This window comes from Grampus griseus (assembly GCF_964374135.1).
Source record: "Grampus griseus genome assembly, chromosome: 2".
In the NCBI taxonomy this organism is placed as follows: domain Eukaryota; kingdom Metazoa; phylum Chordata; class Mammalia; order Artiodactyla; family Delphinidae; genus Grampus; species Grampus griseus.
The window spans coordinates 35341360-35363250 of record NC_139018.1 but is presented as its reverse complement, the minus strand read 5'-3'; the positions used below and the strand labels follow the sequence as shown (position 1 = coordinate 35363250).

The 21891-nt window shown below is 39.6% G+C and overlaps 1 protein-coding gene across 1 annotated transcript; it reads left to right on the top strand.

Moving 5' to 3' along the window:
- Positions 1-1420: 1420 nt before the first annotated feature.
- On the top strand, positions 1421-14038 carry CCDC196 (coiled-coil domain containing 196; the record flags this gene model as incomplete). Its single annotated transcript, XM_082649362.1, has 11 exons — positions 1421-1470; positions 1575-1727; positions 3039-3135; positions 4165-4215; positions 5859-5936; positions 6139-6222; positions 6746-6805; positions 7175-7316; positions 10666-10716; positions 12102-12163; positions 13919-14038. The coding sequence occupies 11 exons, from the start codon at positions 1421-1423 to the stop codon at positions 14036-14038; spliced, it is 948 nt and encodes a 315-aa protein (XP_082505488.1).
- Between the last annotated feature and the right edge of the window lie 7853 nt (positions 14039-21891).

Here is a 21891-nt window from a genome sequence, read left to right as displayed (position 1 = left end):
CAGTTATCTTCTGATCACTAAGTGAATAGTTGAAGATGGGAGATTTTAGGGTCTAGGAGAAACGTGATTCTAATAAGGAGAGGAAAATGGAGGCAAAATCAGAATCTGGAGGTAAGTCTAGAATTACAGCCTCTCAGGAAGGAACTTGGCTATGAAATGACATACTGATGGTATGATCTTTTACAAATTATATCTTCTTGTTTCATGTCTGATATAATTCTACCTTGCCATTGTGATATATCACGTTTTAAAGATAGCAAAGTAGGGGCTTCCCTGGTGGCACAGTGGTTAAGAATCCACCTGCCAACGCAGGGGACACAGGTTTGAGCGCTGGTCTGGGAAGATCCCACATGCTGTGGAGCAACTAAGCCCGTGGGCCATAACTACTGAGCCTGCGTGCCACAACTACTTAAGCCCGCATGCTACAGCCCATGCTCCACAATAAGAGAAGCCACCGCAATAAGGAGCCCGCGTACCGCAACGAAGAGTAGCCCCCACTTGTCGCAAATGGAGAAAGCCCACGAGCAGCAACGAAGACCCAACACAGCCAAAAATAAATAAATAAATAAAATTTTTTTTAAAAGATAGGAAAGTAATGACAATTGGTTCATGTATTATATTACTCAATATTATACCCATACCTGTATTTGTCAGTTTGGCCTCTATTTTTTTTTCTTTTTTTGTTGTACGCGGGCCTCTCACTATTGTGGCGTCTCCTGTTGCCGAGCACAGGCTCCAGATGCGCAGGCTCAGCGGCCACGGCCCACCGGCCCAGCCACTCCGCGGCATGTGGGATCTTCCCGGACCGGGGCACAAACCCGTGTCCCCTGCATCGGCAGGCGGACTTTCAACCACTGCGCCACCAGGGAAGCCCTGGCCTCTATTTTTTTTAAATTGTATCCTAGAGGTATCCCCTCCTCCTCCTAAGTCTCCCAGAGGCAGATGCTCTGTCTTTACCTTTTCCTTATTCACAGAATCCAGTGCTGTGCCCTACAGATAGTAGGCATTCCATGGAGGTCAATTGCCATGGAAGATGGTGTTGATGAGTAATTTTTGACAAGCCATCATTTTCTAACACAATAGGAATTCCATAATATAGATGTGTTACGATTCTACCCCACTCAGTCAAAAATTTCAGAATAAAACTTTTGGCTTTGGTTAAAGCTAAGGCAAGAACTGCTCAGATGTAGTTAGTATTTTCAGTCAACAAGCTGTCTCTGATGTTGGAGTTATTTAAAAGACCTGTTAAATCTGTGGTCTTAGCGCCATTGTGACCTCAACCTGTAGCTAAAAATCTGTCCAATGAAACAGGAGTTTCAAGAACAGCAGCACAAAAATGATGACTTAAATGAATGAAACAAGAAGGCACATATTTTCAAGAAGACCTTTCTTATTCTTAGAGTAGAAGTTTTCCTTCAAGATGTCAAGTGCTTCAAACTCTCCGGGATCTTACTTATCTTCCAAAACAAGGTGAGTCTTTGACGGAAGATGCCAAGTGGTAACTATCCAGGAACGAAAAGAGGGTCTCTGTTATTAGCCCGGGCTGAAGGCAAATATAGTGTCTCTTCCCACAGAAGTCCAAAAATAGATGACAACTACTTGAAGGAGTTGAGTGAGGACTTAAAACTAAGGAAGCAGGAACTGCTAGAGATGCTAAAACCTCTAGAAGATAAGAACAAGCTGTTATTCCAGAAGTTGATGTCTAACTTGGAGGAAAGACAAAGAAGGTAAGTGTTCCCTTCTCAGGATTTCCTAGAAGGGGAAAGGCAAGAGAACTTTAATCCATAGGATTTAGCAATGATTATTTACATTTTTTAAAAGGTTTAGACCTTCAGCTATAGTAAATTAAAAGAATGTAACCACAAAATCAGGGTGGCAAGGAATCCTTCTTCTTTTAGTAGAATTAAATATAACTCAGCTCATCTCACAGGGCTACAGTTATTACTTTTCTTCCCAAGAAACTGTTAAGAGACTTTACTATCCTCAATCCATCATGGTCACACAGATAGCTCCTCATTCGTGTTTGTGGAATCACTTTAGGATAAATGATTCTGTTCTTCCATTGCCACACAGTGAAATGGTAATCATTTCTGAGCATCAAAGTCCTCTGGATTATGGTCTGGCCTTACTAAATGTACTAGGCAGTTGAGGTCTTAACTCTTTGCTAGGGCACTCACTGTTCTTGGGATCCACCAACTCTCTTTTTCCTTTCTAGTTTCAGAGAATCTCACCTTAATGTGTCTACCTTCATTCTGTACCCTACCATAAACATTTCAGGGAGCTCAGACTTTTGGAGAGCAAAAGCCAGGCAGAAAGTTGTGAGAACAAACGTCAGGCAGAAAGTTGTAGTCAAAGCACCAGCTGTTTACAACCGAGAAACTCAGCCCTCTCAGGGCAAGAGAACACAAAGGCTTGCTTCTTTGCTTATAATTAGAGAGGGAAAAGCACAAAGAAAATAAGCATAAGTTAATTAATACCTTTAAAGAATATCCTCTCTTACAGTCATAGATTGGATATTCGGATTTTATCAGAAACTTCTTGATGGCCTGATTCTCTAGAGGCTACCATAAGGATATAAGTGGGTTCTCCAACTAACTCAAATGTTTTTATGTGGAGAAGTAAAGTAGGGGAGATGAACAGAGATGGGGGTAGGGAATAATTCTGAGATTTATCCTTAAGACAAGAGGTTCTTCAACCTCCTTCTTCACAGAGGCAAAAAAAGTCCCCTTCTACCCCAAAAGTCATATAACAAAATTTTCTTCTGAAGGGGTGGAGAGGAATCTCACTAGCTGTTGGACACCTAAGTTCTGAGCCTTACAGAGCACAGAATTCGTTATAGAGCACATACCTAAGGCAAACGTCAATTAGGAATGAAATTGTCTTTTCGAGACCTTCTATGTCTAGAAGGACTTCCATAAATCTTGTGATTTCAGCCCCTATGTCCCTCTCATGGTAGAGTAGTTTCTGACTGGTCATGGAATATTAATATTTCTTTTTAGGAAGTATTATGTTTTGTGATATCTCTGTCTTCTTTCTAGTCTGCAGATCATGAGGCAGATCATGGCAGGGAAGGGGAATGGTGAATCCTCAGTCATTGAGCTCATTAAGGAAGCAGAAGAGACAAAGCAGAATCTGGTAAGAGGTTGGTGGGCACTCCAGGGAATGGCCTTCTGAACAGGGCTCTCAATTCCATTGCTGTCAGACAGAGTGCTCATCTCTAGCATTGGTGCTCCAACACTCATAGGTCCTTGATCTAGAAAAGTCCTGGGTGAACCAAAGGGAGTCAGGTGAAATGTTGGGAAGAATAAGAACTAGCTAGCAAAAATTCTATTTTTTTGACTTTTGAAAAACTTTTCATCTAAAGGTTAATGCATACAAGCATATTAACCCCTCACATTTCAGAAGAAATAGAAAATAACCAAAGTAAAAGAAAGGAAAGAGTTTGGTCTGAGAGATTCTTTCAAGATTTAAAGAAATTAACAATATAGGACTTCCCTGGTGGCACAGTGGTTAAGAATCCGCCTGCCAGTGCAAAGGACACGGGTTCAAGCCCTGGTCTGGGAAGATCCCACATGCCGCGAAGCAACTAAGCCCATGCGCCACAGCTACTGAACCTGTGCTCTAGAGCCCCCGAGCCACAACTACTGAAGCCCGTGCACCCAGAGCCTGTGCTCCGCAACAAAGAGAAGCCACCACAATGAGAAGCCCGCACACCGCAATGAAGCGTAGCCCCTGCTCTCAGCAACTAGAGAAAGCTTTTGTGCAGCAACAAAGAACCAACACAGCCAAAAATAAATAAATAAAAATATAAATAAATTTATTTTAAAAAATTAACAACATAAAGGATCTTAAAAATTAGTGGTCTAAGCCCCAAAGAAACTGCCATATGATCAGAACATCTTACGTGTTTCAAGTGTGAGAAACTCATTACTATATTGATATACCACAATTACCATAATTAAAGTTACTATTCCAAATTGTTATTATTTTTTATCATCATCATCAATCTTATCTCTCATGTTCCTGGGTTTGGGGCTAGGCCCATTTATTGCCTTCCTCTGTGGTTTACTATGCCCCTACCCCTTAGTCCCCCTATTAGTAATTTCTTCCAACTTTAATGACTAGACAAACACATATTTCTATTTGCTTTTTCCTCTCCACCAGGAAAGGAAAAACAAGATGCTTCGGAAGGAAATGGAGATGCTATGGAACAAGGTATGTGTGCCTCTAAGGATCTCTTGAAAGTATCTGTCTTACAAACCAGAATGCAAAGAAGCTTCCCTTTTTTCTGGTCTACATCCTCATTTTTTCATGTCTCTGTTTCCACCCATGCCTCATTCCAATTCATTCTCTGATCTTATTTAAAACAATCAAGTAATGTCACTCTCCTTAGGAAAACCCTTTACAGCCATTCCAGGTATAGTCTGGCTCTTGCCTACCTTTCTAGTCTCCTCTCATAGAAGTCCTCCCCTCCCACACTGGTCTCCACATGCCAAGACCTTTCCTTTCTAAAGACTTTTGCTTTTGCTTTATCCCTGGGCTTTGTAATGCTATTTTCTTATAGTTGGCTCATTCTCATCCTTCAGGTCTCCGCTTAAATGTCACCTCCTCAGGGAAGCCCTCCTTATTCACTCCACCTGAAAAAGGACATCACCCCCCCCACACACCCTTCCTATTATACAATTCTGTTCATGTCTTCCATAGCACTTTTTATAATATAAGATCACTATTTTTTAAATTTTATTGTGTTATTATTATTTTATTTGTTTCTTATCTCCCTGCCCTGTTCTGGAATACATGCTTCTCCAGTATCTTGATTGCTTTGTTCATCTTGGAATCCCTAGCATGTAGCACAATGCTTGACCCATAGTAGACAATCAATAAATGTAAGTTGAATGAACGAATACCTGATTCTAATTCCCCTTTGACTTTGCAATAATCACAGCATTGTTTAATATAAAAATATTTTGCTGGGAAACCAAGCAGGGGTAGAAATTCCTTTGTGGACTAAGGCTTTGGGATCCAAGTGTTTTTTCACAAATTATGAGACCTTAATAGCAGATTGTCTTGTGATATAAACAGGTGTGAGTGTGATCGCTGACTGCTTTTTCCATCTCACCTTTCCACAGATAATTAGGATTCTATCAAGCACTGCATCTTGTACTGAGATCTGCTCCTAGTTCTTAGTGGCAGCTACAAATCAATTCTATGAGTTGTGAGAAGTTTTAGTTTCTGAGTTCTTGAGTCTTAGTGATAGGAAATATGCCAGCATCATTCCTCTATCAAAATCCAGTTTCTCCAGAGCTCCCAAAAGACTTTGTATAAGGGATGTCCATATAGCTGAGCTTGTGATTGACTTTCCCTCCCCATACTTTTAGACAATGAGAAATAGAGAGACAAGATCGTATGCCTAGTGGTTAAGAAGACAGACTTCAGAGTCCAAGAGATCTGGTTCAGATTCCAGCTCTGTACTTTCCTAACTGAGTCACCCTAAACAAATGACTTAACCTCTCTAAGACTCAGTTTTCTTATCTATAAAATGGAAATAAAAATAGTCCTGTGAGGATTAAATGAGAACATTTGTAATGTAGTAGAGTAAATAAGTAATGTAGTAAGTAGCTTACAGTAGTGATTGACATATAATAAAGGTTCAGTTAATAGTTTTTATTATTATAAGTTTCACTCAAAAGACCAGATGGAAGGGCTCATTCCATTCTGAACCTCCTTTGGTAGTACACTTTTCATATCAGGCCCTGAGAGTTTTCTGACTGGCAGGAACCAAAAGCCTTGACATTGGCTTTCCACTTCCCTCATGAAGTCCCAGTAATTTAAAGCTTTGCCAAAATGTCTCTCTACAGACATTCAGCACAGAAGAACTCAGTGATCAACAAAAAACACTGCAGATAAAGAACAAAGCAGACTTACAGGACAGAAAGGCAAGTGGACTGCATGGTGCTCAGAATTTCAAAGTTGTTGATGCCACACCGATGGCAACAGCCCGTTGAGAATCAGGACTGATTAGGGTAGACAGATAGGAAGGATCTGGGCCTTAAGGGTATATTGGATTTACTGTCTGCTAAGACATTGCATTTCTTTCCTGGGACCTCCTTTTCCTTTAGCTCTCTTCTTTCTTCCCAGGCTCCCCAAACCCCCTCATCATCTAGGAAGACCAAGAATGAACTGGAGACATTGTATGCAGAGAAAGTGAAGGAAATAAGGAAGGTAGTATGATCTTTCTGAAAGTAGTGGCTTTTAGAGCTGATAGATTAGAAATCTTTAATGTAGCAATAATCTGCCTAAGTGTGCTCCTGAACTGATACAAAATTTTATAGGAGATCTGGTTCCCTTGGGGTATTACATCTGAGTCAGTGACACGGCAAGTTTCTGGTAAATCATGATAGCTAGAGCAAAGTGGGAAAATCTGTACCAATAATGACAACTTTGAAATAGCTATGTGATGTCAAAACACTTGTTAATTTGTTTTTGAACATTTATTTAGAGATATTATGCTTGTATCTAATCTTCCTGCAGCCAACTCATTGATAGAAAACATCCTGTTCTTTTAGCTTTTAGCTTTTGGAGAGTGGGATGTACAGGTGATGCCAATTAAGAGGACTGCAGTTGAAACCAATATATTAGTGAATCTATGACACCATAATTTTGCTATAAAGTCTTTGCAGCATATTGAGAAAACTGATTTCTGATCTCAATTTACTTTGTCACCAGAGGCTCTTTCTTCCACCAGGAAAAGCAACAGAGGAAAATGGAATGGGTCAGGTATCAGGAACAAGCTAACTTCATTCAGGTACTAAGTCTTCCAAGGCTGGACACAGGGTACAATTTCATTCATGCAATATACAGGCTTTTAGTTTCCTAATGGTAAACCTGATCCTCTCATCTGGATTACCAATTGTCATGCTAAAAGAAATGTTTTGTGGGAAGATGGCTGAAGAGACCTATCTCCAGCTTCACCTTGAGTATAGCACTTTTTCCCTATGATCTTGATTTTGTCCTATTTGAAATGGGGGGGAAAATCACACATAATTTCTGCCCACTTTTAAAGACTGAGCATGATAGGTTCATTTTTAAACTTCTGAGTTAAAAGGATTCAGGTAATAGTGGATTTAGAGAAGTCAATACTATATGAGTAGTTTTGAAAAATGTTCTCTTATAGAATGACTTTAATGGCCAAGTGATCAAGCTGAGAATTGAAGCCTTGAAGAACTACCAGAAGCACAATGATCTTAAGTTATCACTGTACATACAGCAGAATTTTGAGCCAAAGCAAGCATTTTTTAATCTTCCTGGGTCCCGAGGTAGGTAGAGTATCATAGGTACACAATTTGAGGTTTGTTTGGTTTTACATTGGAGATCCCATTACCTGTAAAGTGATAACACAATACCTGGCACACAGTAAGTTAGTTAGCGGTGTTATAAAAAATGTTTTCACTATCATCATCATTATTATTACACTGAAACTCTTATATCAAGGTAAGGATTCCTCTAGAGGAAATAAAATTTTCCTTTGTAAAGACTGAGTAATATATTATGTGCTTAGCATATGTAGTTGTTACATAGTTGACACCTGATAAAATATTAGTTTTCTCCTCACCTTGTCCCCTTTCTTAGGAGTTAGAGTAGTTTGATCTCACAAATCTTATTGGAATAGACTCTGCTACTTCAGAATAGAAGGCCAAAGAGACATCCAACAATGGTTGTGAGTTTCACCAATCCAGATATTCCTCTGGGAGTTTCACCATTTCCCCACCCCAAAGAATTTATGGCATCATTAGAGGAAATCATATAGCTTATCACAAAAAAATAAAGGAATGGTTTTCTTAGGGACAGGAAGAAAGGGCTCTTAAATTTTCATGGATCTATGAATCTGAACTCTGTAATTTAAAAAAGAGACATGCAATAAGAGATCATGGCTAAGGGATGCCAATGTTTTATCAGTATTAATATGTATGTCTCTAATTTCTTCTCAATCATATTCCATAAGGTCTTGAATAACTTATAAAATCACACACAGCATGAAGATCAAATAAACAGATGACTAAATCAAGGCAAAGGGAAAATAAGTTGAAGCCAGGTAAATACATAAAAATGTGTAGTGAAATTACCATACAGTTGGTACAGGTAGGCTTCAGTCTTGGTTATGAATTTCCCCGAAAAAGAAACATGAATTTATGGTGTCCACAAAATAAAAATAAACCAAGTTCTCAGAAGAAACACAGCTTTTACTGGTACTGAAATGAGAGAGAAATTTCTCTTCCAGGTCCTCATCAGGGGAACAAGACACTCTATGTGTGTCATAGTAGCTAATGTCCTCAAAAATATTTCTAAAATAAATTCAGAATCTAAATTTCCTAGGCTGTTTCTTATCTGTTCCTTGGCACAATCTGATAAGAAATTATTGATGTGAACTTTTTTTTTTTTTTTTTTTTGGCGGTACGCGGGCCTCTCACTGTTGTGGCCTCTCCCGTTGCGGAGCACAGGCTCCGGACGCGCAGGCTCACGGGCCCAGCCGCTCTGCGGCATATGGGATCTTCCCGGACCAGGGCATGAACCCGTGTCCTCTGCATCAGCAGGCGGACTCTCAACCACTGCGCTACCAGGGAAGCCCCTGATGTGAACTTTTTTTAAAAGCGATGGATCAGCTCAAGATGATTTGGTCCAGGTCCATAGCACTCTGTTGGTCTGACTTCATCCATATTTAAAATTTAGAAAATCTGGATGATTGGAGGAACTACCTATCCTTCAGCCAGTGTTCCATTCATGTCTCTCTTTTAACTGTTGTTCTGATAAGATTGGAAAGCAGAAAGCTTGAGGTTTTCTTCTCCAATAAGAACCTGGAATACAACCAGAAGCAGTATAAAGTCATTAAGATGCAAATTAAAAAGATAGAGGAGGGGAGGGTTATGAGGGTGAGAGATCCACGTCTTATTTCATTTAAAATTAGTTGAAAGTCATCTCAAGGGATCCATAGAGTAAGGAGCCAAAAATCTTTTCACTCTGGATTCAAATCAAGCCAAGAAAATAAATAGTGAAAGATTCCCTTCAGCGTGATCACCGCGGAAGATATTTTTTCCCTTGCTTGCGGAACACTGAATCTCTGAACTCTGAACTAGAACAGCCCACAGATCAACATCCTCTTTTCTCTTCTCTCCTCTAATGCTTCTGGAGTATTAAGCGATAGGACTCTAAACTGTTCAGTTACCACAAGTGCACGTAGCCACAGGCATGCGTGACCCATTGCTTGTGTGTTATTGACTGCACATGCATTGAGCACTGATTGTAGACCAGTTTCATTTTCTAATACACACATATACAAAATCTCTGAGTTTGTCTGAGCCCAAGTGGATATGAAATTTAAGTCTTAGATTTTGGTTTTATTGACCTATTTATAACCTAGTGTTTAATTATTGAAAAGAAAACAAAAGAAATATTAGTTTTCTTCGTAGAGGGATTTTTAAAGTAGTTATATTAAGATATTATTACCAACAGTAATATGTGTTGTAAACGAAAAACAGATGTAGTTTTCTATAATAGAAAGTAAACATAATAAGTATACTGAGAACAAAATTTTAGTATTCTAACACAGTGCTGAACCCTAAGACCTGTTTTATCTTTATTAGGAAGTGAGATCAGCAAGATGTAGAGAGTTTTAAAGAAAACCAGCACCAAACTGAAACTCTTCTCCTTGATGCCATCAAGGTGTCAAGTTTGAAAGAATCAAAAAAGGAATAATTTTCTCACTGTGATTTATAGTATTTAATGCTGTGTTCCAGCACCTCCTAAATTTATTGCAGTTGCCTCCTAAAATCATCTCACCATCAAATTTTGGGAAATAGCAATTTACTGGGAAAAGCACTGGATTTAGAGTCAGATATATGAGTTGCAGGCCTTACTCTGAGGCTAACCATTTAGATGTCCTGGACCAGTCATTTTGTTTCAGTGTTTTTCTTTATCTAAAGCAACCATAACATATTATAGAGCATGTTGAAAACATGATTTTGTGTAACCCTCACAATGACTCTGTGGGGTAGGTATTATAGAACAAGAAACTAGTTCAGAGAAGCCAGGCTTCTGACTGCATATCCAAAGTTCACCTCCTAAAATATGCTATAAAGTGACAGTGTTCCAGTATGTGATTTCTTATGACTCTTCCACAACTAAAGGCTATGATTTGAATTCAAGCTTATCACTTGTTTAATGTATAATCCTCCCAATAAAGAATCATACCCCCAACATTAATTTGTTCAGTAACAAAAGAAATACTACTTCCAAAAGGGGTTGACAGATTTGTAATTCTTCATTTATCCCAGTAGGTGGCACCAATCACATCCAGGCCTTTAGTCCATAAACAGTGGTAATTCAGGAACCTGCAGGGAGCCATCAGTCTTCTATTGCCCTTAGGACAAAATGTGCTACATTTATGTATCAAATGAAAAAAATAAAAGATCTCTTGGTGTTTTCTGCCATGCTTTGTGACACTGAGGTGTATTACTGGCAGCCTTGATTATCCCGTATTAAATTCAGCATTCTGCTGCAAAATCTGTACCTATTATTCCACTCCGTGAACTACAGTGTCCTCCATTCCAAAAACAGCCACTGTCCCGCCCTCCACAATCCCTAATACTGTTTGTTTTTTTTCTACCACAGATAAATCAGGCGATCAGGACAAGGAATTAAAAAATCAGGCAATTGCGCAAGGTGGGGACCTTTTGAAGTTTAAGTACTTAGTAGTGTTCCTGGATAATGTTCCTTTTCCTCTAGTTTCAAAAGAATTGAATTTCACAGATCTGTCTTAAAGGATTGAACGTAATTTTGGACACACCTTCCAGCCAATCAGGGTACAGGCCCTTCTGCTATAGGCATTTCCAAGTAGAGGGAGGGTTATCGCACTGCTCCTCGCCAAGAATTCCTCCTCCCACATCGTTTGTCCTGTGTGCTGGTTGGCTGCATTGCAGTGGTGTGATCTGTTTGGTTGGCAAAATATAATCCTGGGGCTTCCCTGGTGGCGCAGTGGTTGAGAGTCCGCCTGCCGATGCAGGGGACACGGGTTCGTGCCCCGGTCCGGGAAGATCCCACGTGCCGCGGAGCGGCTGGGCCCGTGAGCCAGGGCCGCTGAGCCTGCGCGTCCGGAGCCTGTGCCCTGCAACGGGAGAGGCCACAATAGTGAGAGGCCCGCGTACCGCCAAAAAAAAACCCCCAAAAACATATATATATATATATATATATATATATATATATATATATATATATATATATATATATATAATCCTGTGTTAATACTGACTTTGTAACACTTCAAGCAATCTCTACGTGCAAATTCCCTTGAGGCCCAGGTTGTATGTATCATTAGCCAGGTCAGTCTCATCGGTTTAGCATACTTCATCACCTAGTCTTACAGAAGAGAAAAATTTTTTACATCCACGGTGAAGTCTTTCCAAAGACGGGTCACATTTGAAGGGATTTACTTCCAGACCAGTATAAAATTACAGTTTGACCCAGAGTGTACGGCAGCCCTACCCAGAATTCTGTAGAGTCAAGAGAGCAGTTCTTGGCCTTTGGCAGTCACCTATCTTAGAGCGCACAGGCACGAAGCGATCTTTAAATTCAGCTGTTTCCCATCACATCTGCGGGTATTTAAAGAAGAGGTTTATCTTCCATAATAATAGAACTGGTGATAAGACACTTGATTCTGACAGCCTTGCTCTTCTCTCCTCCCCTATCCCACCCCCAAACGCCCACCCCAACTCTTAGCATTTCCTTGAGCTCTTTTAAGAAGCTGAAGGTTGCATGTGAATATTTTGCTACACTTATAAATTCAGATGAAAGCCCAGTGCAGTGGGAAATGAATACTCTTGAGACCTTATTTATTCTATAACTCCCTCTGTTCTGAAAGCAAGTCATTCTCCCCAGCTTCAACCTTTACTTCACTTTAGTATTACTCCTCCTGATGGCTGAATACACTCCAGCAGGTGCTGCTGAAAGGAAAATAGTAGTGTTAAGCTAAAATTCTGAAAGGCAGGGGCGGAAACCCACAGCTGGCTCCAATGTGAGTCCTTGATAAATAACATTGCCCTCAAATACAGGCTTTTTCAAGCCTTGCAGCAACTTGAACCTTTTGAATGTCAGTCTTCGGTTCATGGTATTAGTAGGTCATGAAGTTAACTTTTTTTATTTTTATTTCTTTATTTTCAGTTGCATTGGGTCTTCATTGCTGCGCGCAGACTTTCTCCAGTTGCAGGGAGTGGGGGCTACACTTCATTGCGGTGCACGGGCTTCTCATTGTGGTGGCTTCTCTTGTTGTGGAGCACAGGCTCTAGGTGTGCAGGCTTCAGTAGTTGTGGCACGCGGGCTCAGTGGTTGTGGCACACGGGCATAGTTGCTCCACGGCATGTGGGATCTTCCCAGACCAGGGATCGAACCCGTGTCCCCTGCATTGGCAGGTGGATTCTTAACCACTATGCCACCAGGGAAGTCCGAAGTTAATTTCTAAACTAGTTCATTCTTTCACTTCCTATAAAACTCCACAGAAGTCCAGGGGAGAACAAAAGTCTTCTTTCCTAAATATAAATTTTGAAGGTTGAAAAAGAAGTAAACTGTACCTGTATTGATATTATGATTATTTCAGTGAGTGACAATATATTCTAAACTTTTTTGCATCACACAATCAGGAGAGCAGAAGGTTGTCTAGGATTAGGTTGTCATACTTAGCTAATAGAAAGAAGATCCCCAGTTAAGTTTGAATTGCAGATAAACAATAAATGTTGAGTTTAAATATGTCCCAACTATTGCATGGGACATACATATACTAAAAATTATTTGGTGTTTATTGAAATTCAAATTTAACCGGGTGTCCTATATTTTAGTCTGGCAGCCCTCACCTAGGACTGACTCACCACAAAGCCTATTTAACACCCTACAATTCTCCCTCTTTCCCTTTTTATTCTCTCCCTTTCTCTCTCAGTCTGTGCCTCTCTCTCTGCCTCCTCTTTCTCATCCCCACCCCCACCTTCATCTTTTGTTTGTTCTCCGCTGTCCACAGTTAGCCATTTTTGTGGAATGTGTGTCTGGGTTACCAGAGGGTGTGCAGATATGTGCGTGATTTATCATCTCATTTCTTCATTTAAAAGTTGTATTGGAAGCACACTTTGTAGGCTCTCAAATAAAATTGTTTTTACTTGATGTAATCTTCAAACGATTTTTTTGTCCTGTGGGATATGAGCTCTCAACAGAAAAAAAAGGTTTGCCAGGGCTTCCCTGGTGGCGCAGTGGTTGAGAGTCCGCCTGCCGATGCAGGGGACACGGGTTCGTGCCCCGGCCCGGGAAGATCCCACATGCCATGGAGCGGCTGGGCCCGTGAGCCATGGCCGCTGAGCCTGCGTGTCCGGAGCCTATGCTCTGCAACGGGAGAGGCCACAACAGTGAGAGGCCCACGTACCCCCCCCCCCACCAAAAAAAGAAGGTTTGCCACTTCAACTTTAAAAACATTGTTTGATGAAGTTATTTTCTAAAACAACAATTAGAAAATCCACATCAATGCTAATACCAGAGTCAGTCCTACAATGATATGGTACTATGACGAATGCTAATAGCCTTGCAACTCAAAATAAAACTAGGTTTTTTACTCAAAGAAAGCTCTCATTTTCCTAATTTTCCCCATCAGGTACCATGGACACTGCAACTATGAGCAGAGCAACTACTGGCAAAAGTGAATCTAATGTGAAAATTACTTTGGTTTTCGAAATCATTTCAAAGGCTTGAATAGATAGTGGGTGTAGAATTTTGGAATGCATTTGTTAATATTTTTAGTATTCTAATTTAATATTTTTAGAGGATTTGCAAAATGAGTGCCAGGACACTTGGTGCTTTAGCTGTCATTTTTTTCTGTTTTCTCCTGTCTTAGAGAATTCTGGGCGCAAAGACCTACACAGAACAACAAGGAGCTAAAGGAAGTCAGTTTGATGAAGGAAGAGGGAGGCTCTTTTTTCTGAGGTCAAGGCCAGATGAAGCGCTGAAGGATTAGAAAGCTTTCACTCCCTTTGCTTTGGACAGATTTAAAGACTAGGTACAGCCATTTGTGTTAATTAAAATCTCTCAAACCTTCGTTTTAGTGCTATTTCCACTCTCTCTCCCCTCCACAATGGGTGGAAATGCTAGTTAGATGCTTGGCCTTAAGCATGTCAGGAATTTAGTCATTTAGGGATTGTAAACAGCCTCTGATTATTTTGATAGCTTTTGATTTTTGAAATGACTAGATTCAAACCACACTGTATGTTGTTAACAAGTCCATAAAAATCTGTTCTCTCCACCTCTGAAGTGTTTAGTTCTGGGCAGATCCTCCACTAGCAAATGAGCAAAAGTAGTTACAAAATAAGGAAATAATACTCCATAGACTCCTCTACTCTTTCACCCACCACACCCATCTGCACTGTTGATACTGCCTCCTAGTTATCTATTCCTTGAATATCTTCTGCCTTCCCAGTGCCACTGTTTTAGTTCAGGCTCTCTTTCCTGCCTGGATTACCACACCCTCTTTTAACTAGTTTCCCTGATTCCAGCCCCTCTAATCCATCTTCCACAGCACCACTGAAACTATCTTTTCGAAAGGAGAAATGAGATCATGTCACGTCCCCACTGATTTCCCCTTGACTTCAGTATAAAGTCCAAACTCCTTCACAAAACACATAAAGATCTGCCTCCTGCCTACATCCCCAATCTCATCTTTCACTGTAACCCCCTTCCCTCATACATCTACAGTGAGCTGCACAGAACTAGTTGCAGTTCCCCTGATTCACCATGAGTTCTGTTATATCCATGCCTTTGCACAAAGCTGTTCCTCTGTCTGAAAGATTCTTCTCCTCTTGTCTGCTTGACTGTTGCCTATTTGACCTAAGGGCCAAGTTTGGTGCCCTTCTACTATCCCAGTAATTCTCAATCCTAGTTGTGTATCAGAATATCCTTGGGAGCTTTTAAAAACACCAATTCACTAAGCCTCTCTCCAGATCATGTAAATTATGATCTCTGAGGGACTTCTCTGGTGGCGCAGTGGTTAAGAATCCACCTGCCAATGCAGGGGACACAGGTTCGATCCCTTGTCCGGGAAGATCCCACATGCCATGGACTAAGCCCATGCACCACAACTACTGAGCCTGCACTCTAGGGCCTGCAAGCCACAACTACTGAAGCCCGCGTGCTGCAACTACTGAAATCCACGTGCCTAGAGCCTGTGCTCTGCAACAAGAGAAGCCACCGCAATGAGAAGCCCACCCGCGCACCGCAGCGAAGAGTAGCCCCAGCTCACCGCAACCATAAAAGCCCGCTTGCAGCAATGGAGACCCAACGCAGCCAAAAATAAATAAAATTTTTTAAAAAAATTATGATCTCTGAGAGAGAGGGTAAAAACACCTGTATTTTTTAAACAGTTCCCCAGGAAATTCTTATGTGAAGCCAGGTTTCAGAATCATTGTTCAGGCTACCTTACGTCTACCATAGCTCTTAGCGAACTATCTTGCAATTGTTTATTTACCCAGCTATTGATCTCCCTTACCAAACTGTGAGCTCTTTGAGACCCAGGACTGTGTCTTCTTCATCTTTTCATTTTGATCACCTAACACAGTACCTGGGAGTTGATAGAGCCTCAGGTATGGCATAGGGCCACAGAAAGTTAATTCCAAAGTCCCAGGTCTATTGACACCCTGTCTTGCGTCAGTATGATACCACTGGATCATACTGTAGTCCCTGAGATCTTCAGATCTTTTCTTTAATTAAGTTGTCATTAATTTCCTATCTCATGTCAATATGAGGAAAGTTGATTTGTTACAAAATACTTCATTACCTGTAGGAATCCCTTGTATGGTGTAATGAGTAAAGTAAGCCAACTAAGTAAAAATCTTCCGTCTCCCAAGGTCAATTTACATTTTTAAAGGTTGCTTTAAAGGCGGATTTTTTAAAATGTACTTTCAGACTGGAAAACTTTACATGAAATCATAGAATTTGGGCATTAGATGGAACTTTAAACAAGTATAAATCTCCATCACTTTACAGAAGAGGACACTGAAGTTCAGATATGTTGAAAGGGTGTCCAAAGTCCCACATGTTACTGCCCCACGGTAACAGTTAAGCTAATTACCAGAGCCTGGTATTATTATTGCCAATTCATACTCCAATTTAACTCATATCTTTCCTCTCTTGACCACAAAAATAACAGGCTCTGCAGTCCTGAGACAATTAGTTTCATGTTCTACCAACTGAGTTAGCTGAGTGTATAGTCCACGTTCTGTTTCAAGAAAGCCACATCTGTTCTCATCTAGGCCCTCTGTGCTTTAGCAGTCCTGAAAGATTTTCCAAGTCAATTGGATTAGACAGAGCAATGAGAACAAAAATTAGGAAAATAAAATCTGATTGTACCACTGACTATCTGGAATACATCATTTAGTCACAAGGCCTTTGATTCCCCTTTTAAAAATTGGATTAAAAGAATACCATTCAAATGTTTTAAAATCATGGTTTTTGTTTGTTTTTACCATTGAAATGGGTTTAGATGAGTATCTGACCTTTTTTCCCATTTTTTTTTTTGTTAACCAAAGCATGAAATAAACAATTCACTTGCTAGCAGAGATGTATAACTTCTTAAAAAGTGAATCATTTGCCATCTCTAAAGTACTGAAATTGTATGTTCATTATTATTAGGCTTATCACCTTTCCCTCAAATGTTCCAAATCTTTCAATTTCTTCAAAGCACAAAACTGAAATATTATAGCCTTTTTTTCTACTGTCTTTAAGACTTCACATTGGATTCCGACTTTCACCTATATGGCAGTGCAAAGTTATCTGTTAGATTGGCTGGCTATGCCTGGGTGTCTGCATTTTGATAAGTCCAGAATATGGATCTCAGCTTTGTAGGTACAAATTTATTCGGTCAACTTACCCAGCAGATCAGAGACTCATTCAAGATACCCAAACTCCCAAGAGAATCACTGATAAATCCAATATTAGTTTAAATTACAGGGAGGGCTGTTCCTTCCAATATGGTTGGAATATGTCTATATTTAGGACACTCCCATCTCAGAATCAAATTATTAGCAAAACTGAATTAGTAATCAGAAAATATTTATGGCACTGAAACATTACAATTTTATTTATACTCAATATTCCAGTTATGTTTCTCTCAGAATAAAATCACTGATACACTTGATTGTACTTGGGAGATACTTTTCAATTTTAAATTCAACTGAGGAAAACTTTATCCCATCAGTAAAACATTTAATAACCATAATCTTGGGTAGCACTATTTTTGTGGCTTATCTCATTTATTTTACCTTGACATTCTAGCTATTCAAAGAATATTTGCTAACATTTCACCCCCAAAAGTTGCTGTTTTGCAATGACCACAAAGTGATTTGTAATGTTTGTCATACTTCTTTCCTAAATGAAATAAGGCCAACAACAACAGTCTGCTATTTTCATCTTTAATCTAGAATTGCAGTCATCAAAGGGGACAAGGGACAGTATGCAACATTTCGCTTTACTCTTTTAGATCCAGGCAGAAAAATCCAGCTTTAATATTGTTTATGTGAACTCTGGCCAGGTTAGCTGGTGTCTCCTTTTATAGGCAGAGGCTTCTGCAAGCTGTTACATGGCAAGGCAAATTTCTAACAGCCCCTCTGGTACCTTGGGAGTAGCCTGCACTGCTAGCAATTCAAAGTCCCTATTGCCTTATATGTTCTGTATTTAGTCATCAAATATTAGGAAATGGGAAGGAAACAAGGTTCTGTGTTGGAAAGGGATTCACGCTCTGCACCCAATCAATCCCACAGCAGGTGATACACAGATAAATATGAAATGTAATTATTACATGGTAAAATGAGATTTTTCAGCACAACTGAAAAATCCATCATCTCTGCTTCCTTCACCAATTCATTTATGCTTTTAACATTTCAAACTTCTACTGCAGTTTCATTTTAAGCTAAACTACTGTATAAACATTCCTATCGACGATACTTCCTCCAATTATTAGTCAACCTGGGAGAAAATGAGGTTACTTAGGTTAACAAAATAATTTTTTGTTGCTTTTATAGAGACAAAACTATTTTTCTAGGGTAGTTGGGCTTTGATTATATGGAAACCAATTAATAATAATAATTATTGATTTTTTTTAAAAAGCTCACTTAAACTTAATCCATGTCAGTGGTTAAGTTTTGGATTATTTTTTCTTTGCTTTATTAAAAATATTTATTTATTTGGTTGGTTGCACTGGGTCTTAGTTGCGGCAGGAGGGCTTCTTAGTTGTGGCTCACGGGTTCCTTAGCTGTGGCACGTGGGCTCCTTAGTTGTGGCATGTGAACTCTTAGTTGCGGCATGCATGTAGGAGCTAACTCCCAGACAAGGGATCGAAGCTGGCCCCCCTGCACTGGGAGCACAGAGTCTTAACCAGTGTGCCACCAAGGAAGTCCCAGGGACTATTTTTTCTTTACTTGTGTATACTGTATCCTAAAAACTGAAGACCTTGTAAACAGAGCCCTTTTAAGAAATTAAATAGTTTCTGGACACTTAATGTTACTTTTCCATTTAACAAATCTCATTCTCCTTTCCCTTATCCAATAATTCCTTCCTCTTCTAGCAAATACTGTCCTCCTCCTCTTTCGTCTACACTTTCTTTGAATTAAGGAGGGAGAAAAACCAGTGCTTTCTTTAGAAACAAAACTTTTTTGTTTCTGGTTTCCTTCTTTTATCAGGTAAGCAGCCATATAAATAAGTGGTGACCTTGTACATTTGTAAATTGTCAGGACACACAGGGAAGAGCTTCTCTAGCTTCTGAATATTAACATAAAACAATGTGGGTCGTATCAAATGTATAAATTAAAGCCCTCAGAAAAGATTAAAATCTATAGTAATGGTAGAGAGAGATAGGAGATTTTGTGTGTGTGTCTGTGTGGGGGGGTGTTATTTATTTATTTTCCCAACTGTTATGCTACTTCAGATGCCTTAATGGAAGTATCCAGCTTTTCAACTTTTTATCACCAGAAACAATTTTAAGTCTCAGTTGACATTTCAGTTTAAACCCTTTCTGACTAACTACTAATCTATCAAGGCACTAGCCTTACATATGGTACCCAGATGCATCCTCCCTTGATCTTTGTCTATTTGGTAGGGGTTCATCTGATCCGGATCCTCTGGGTGAACACATGACTGAGGCCAACTAATTAGAAAATGCTATTGCCTTTGCCTTAGTGCTTTGGGATGGAGACATGACCTAAATTTGTGGTTTTCAAGATTTTGGTCTCAGGACACCTTTACACTCTTAAAAATTATTGAGGACTCCAAAGAGCTTTTGTTTAAGTAGGTTATACCTATTGGTATTTACTATATTAAAATTTTTAAAATATGAGAATATACAAACACACATTCCATTAGCTATCAGAGTGATGACATCACTACACATCACGTAGCCTCTGGAAAATTCTACTGTATCTAATGAGAAAATGAGAGGGAAAAGGCACATAATGGCTTAGTATTACTATGAAAATACTTTTGACTTTGTAGACCCTCTGAAAAGATCTTGGAGTCTCCCGGTATCCCTAGATGGACTCGAAAACTACTCATCTAAATTATAGCTTACAGAAGCCAATACATGTCTGAACTTCCTAGCTGCGTGAGCCAATGAATTCTTTTAGGCTTAAACTAGCGTCAGTCACTTGCAACCAAAAACAGCCTCATTCATCTGGATTTCCAGTTGGGGACCTCAGAGGAAGAGAGTAAGTGTGAGGAAGAATACAAAAGACTGTGGCATAAAATTATTCAAGCAGCAATCTGGGCAGCAGAATATAATATCAAAAGCCCAAGGAAGGAAAAGTTCAATTAATTTTAATAAACATGGCAGACATCGGAAAACATTGTCCTAGTTGTTCCCAAATAAGTGTCATCAAACTCCATGAGAAATTGATGTGGCTCAGCTCCACTTTACTAAAAGATAACAAGGATATCAGAACTAAAACCAAAATGTCAATTTCATTAGTAGGACTGACTAAATTTATCTTATTAGACTTTGGAAATTTCTAATTTTGAAAACTACTTCTGGGGGGAAAGCATGAGGCTATTTAGGTCAAAAATTTAAAATTTCCCCAGTATTCTCTATTCTATAGAGCTGTATTTTCTCTAAAAATGTGTCTAATTTCTAAATCTCAGCTTTTTATTTCTTTTGAAAAATTATTTATTTATTTTTGGCTGCATTGGGTCTTTGTTGCTGCGCACAGGCTTTCTCTAGTTACATTGAGCGGGGGCTGCTCTTTGTTGTGGTGTGCAGGCTTCTCGTTGCAGTGGCTTCTCTTGTTGTGGAGCATGGGCTCTAGGCCTGTGGGCTTCAGTAGTTATGGCTCGCAGGCTCTAGAGCACAGGCTTAGTAGTCATGGCGCAGGGGCTTAGTTGCTCCGCGGCACGTGGGATCTTCCCAGAGCAGGAATCGAACCAGTGTCCCCAGCATTGGCAGGTAGATTCTTAACCACTGCGCAACCAGGGAAGTCCCTAAATCTAGCTTTTAGAGAAACTTCTGAACATTCTTTTCTAATGGGCTGAGTTTGTAATTTATATGTTTACACAGTAATGTAATCTATTACCACCTGTACTGGGTTGAATAGTGTCCCCTCAAATTTCACATCCACATAGAACCTTGGAATTTGGAAATAGGGTCTTTGGAGATGTGATTAGTTAAGATGAGGTCATAGTGGATTAATATGGGCCCCAAATCCAATGACTGGTATCATTATAAGAAGGGCAAGTAAAAATACACACAGGGAAGAAGGCCATGTGAAGACAAAGGCAAAGACTGAGTGATGCAACTGTAAGTCAAGGAACACCAAGAATGGCAGGCAACCACTGGAAGCTAGAAAGAGGCAAGGGAAGAATTCTTCTCAAGAGACTTTAGAGTGAGCATGGCTTTGCTGACACATTGATTTTAGATTTCTGGCCTCCAGAACCATGAGAGAATAAATTTCTGTTGTTTTAAGTCACTGAGTTTGTTGTACTTAGTTATGGCAGCCCTAGGAACTAATACCTTGCCTGATTCAGTCAGTCAAAAGTTCATCTTAACTCTATCACCCTTCCTTTGGGGAAAATACTATGTTAAAATCAACCAGAGCTTCACCTTACATCCAGTTTTTAAAAAATTGTGCTAACTACACCAAACAAAATTTACCATTTTGATCATTTTAAAGTGTACAATTCAGTGGCATTAAGCATATTCAAAATGTTGCTTGCACCCATTTGTAATCCACTCAGTTGTGGCTATTAGCCAATCGGGAAAGAGGCAAGAGTAGAATAAGCCTTAGTGGAAGAATAATGCATTACCAAATTTGTTCTTGCTTACGTCTAGTGCTAATGAGGAGCGTCTAACCCCAGAAAAGCCAGTAAACTTTTGCCTTATTTATATTGAAAGTGTGATTAACCACAGGAAAACTAAAGTACTAGGAGGACTAAATGTAAATATACCAGTACCAGAAAAACTCAACTGTCCTTCATTCAGTAATTCACTTCTACTGATAAACTTTCATCTTTATAATGAAAGTCATTATGGCAGCCAAGTGTTTACCCATCTTTTGTGTTCTCAGTGTAAACTCAATTTTCATTATTAATATCTCAGGAATGGAGAGAATAAATCCCTGGGCACTTCTAATGCTTTATATACAAACTCTGAACTTTTCCACTTTCTTCCCCCCCATATATGTTCCTGAGACGTTTATCAATCTTTGGAAATGCTACTCTCTTCCTACTTTCCAGAAAGTTTTCTTTGTTGTAACACTTGATTCCCAGATGAATTCTGAAGAAATGTCACATGGTGACAGGAGTTAAAAAGCATGTGGATACTGCAATATTCATTCAATA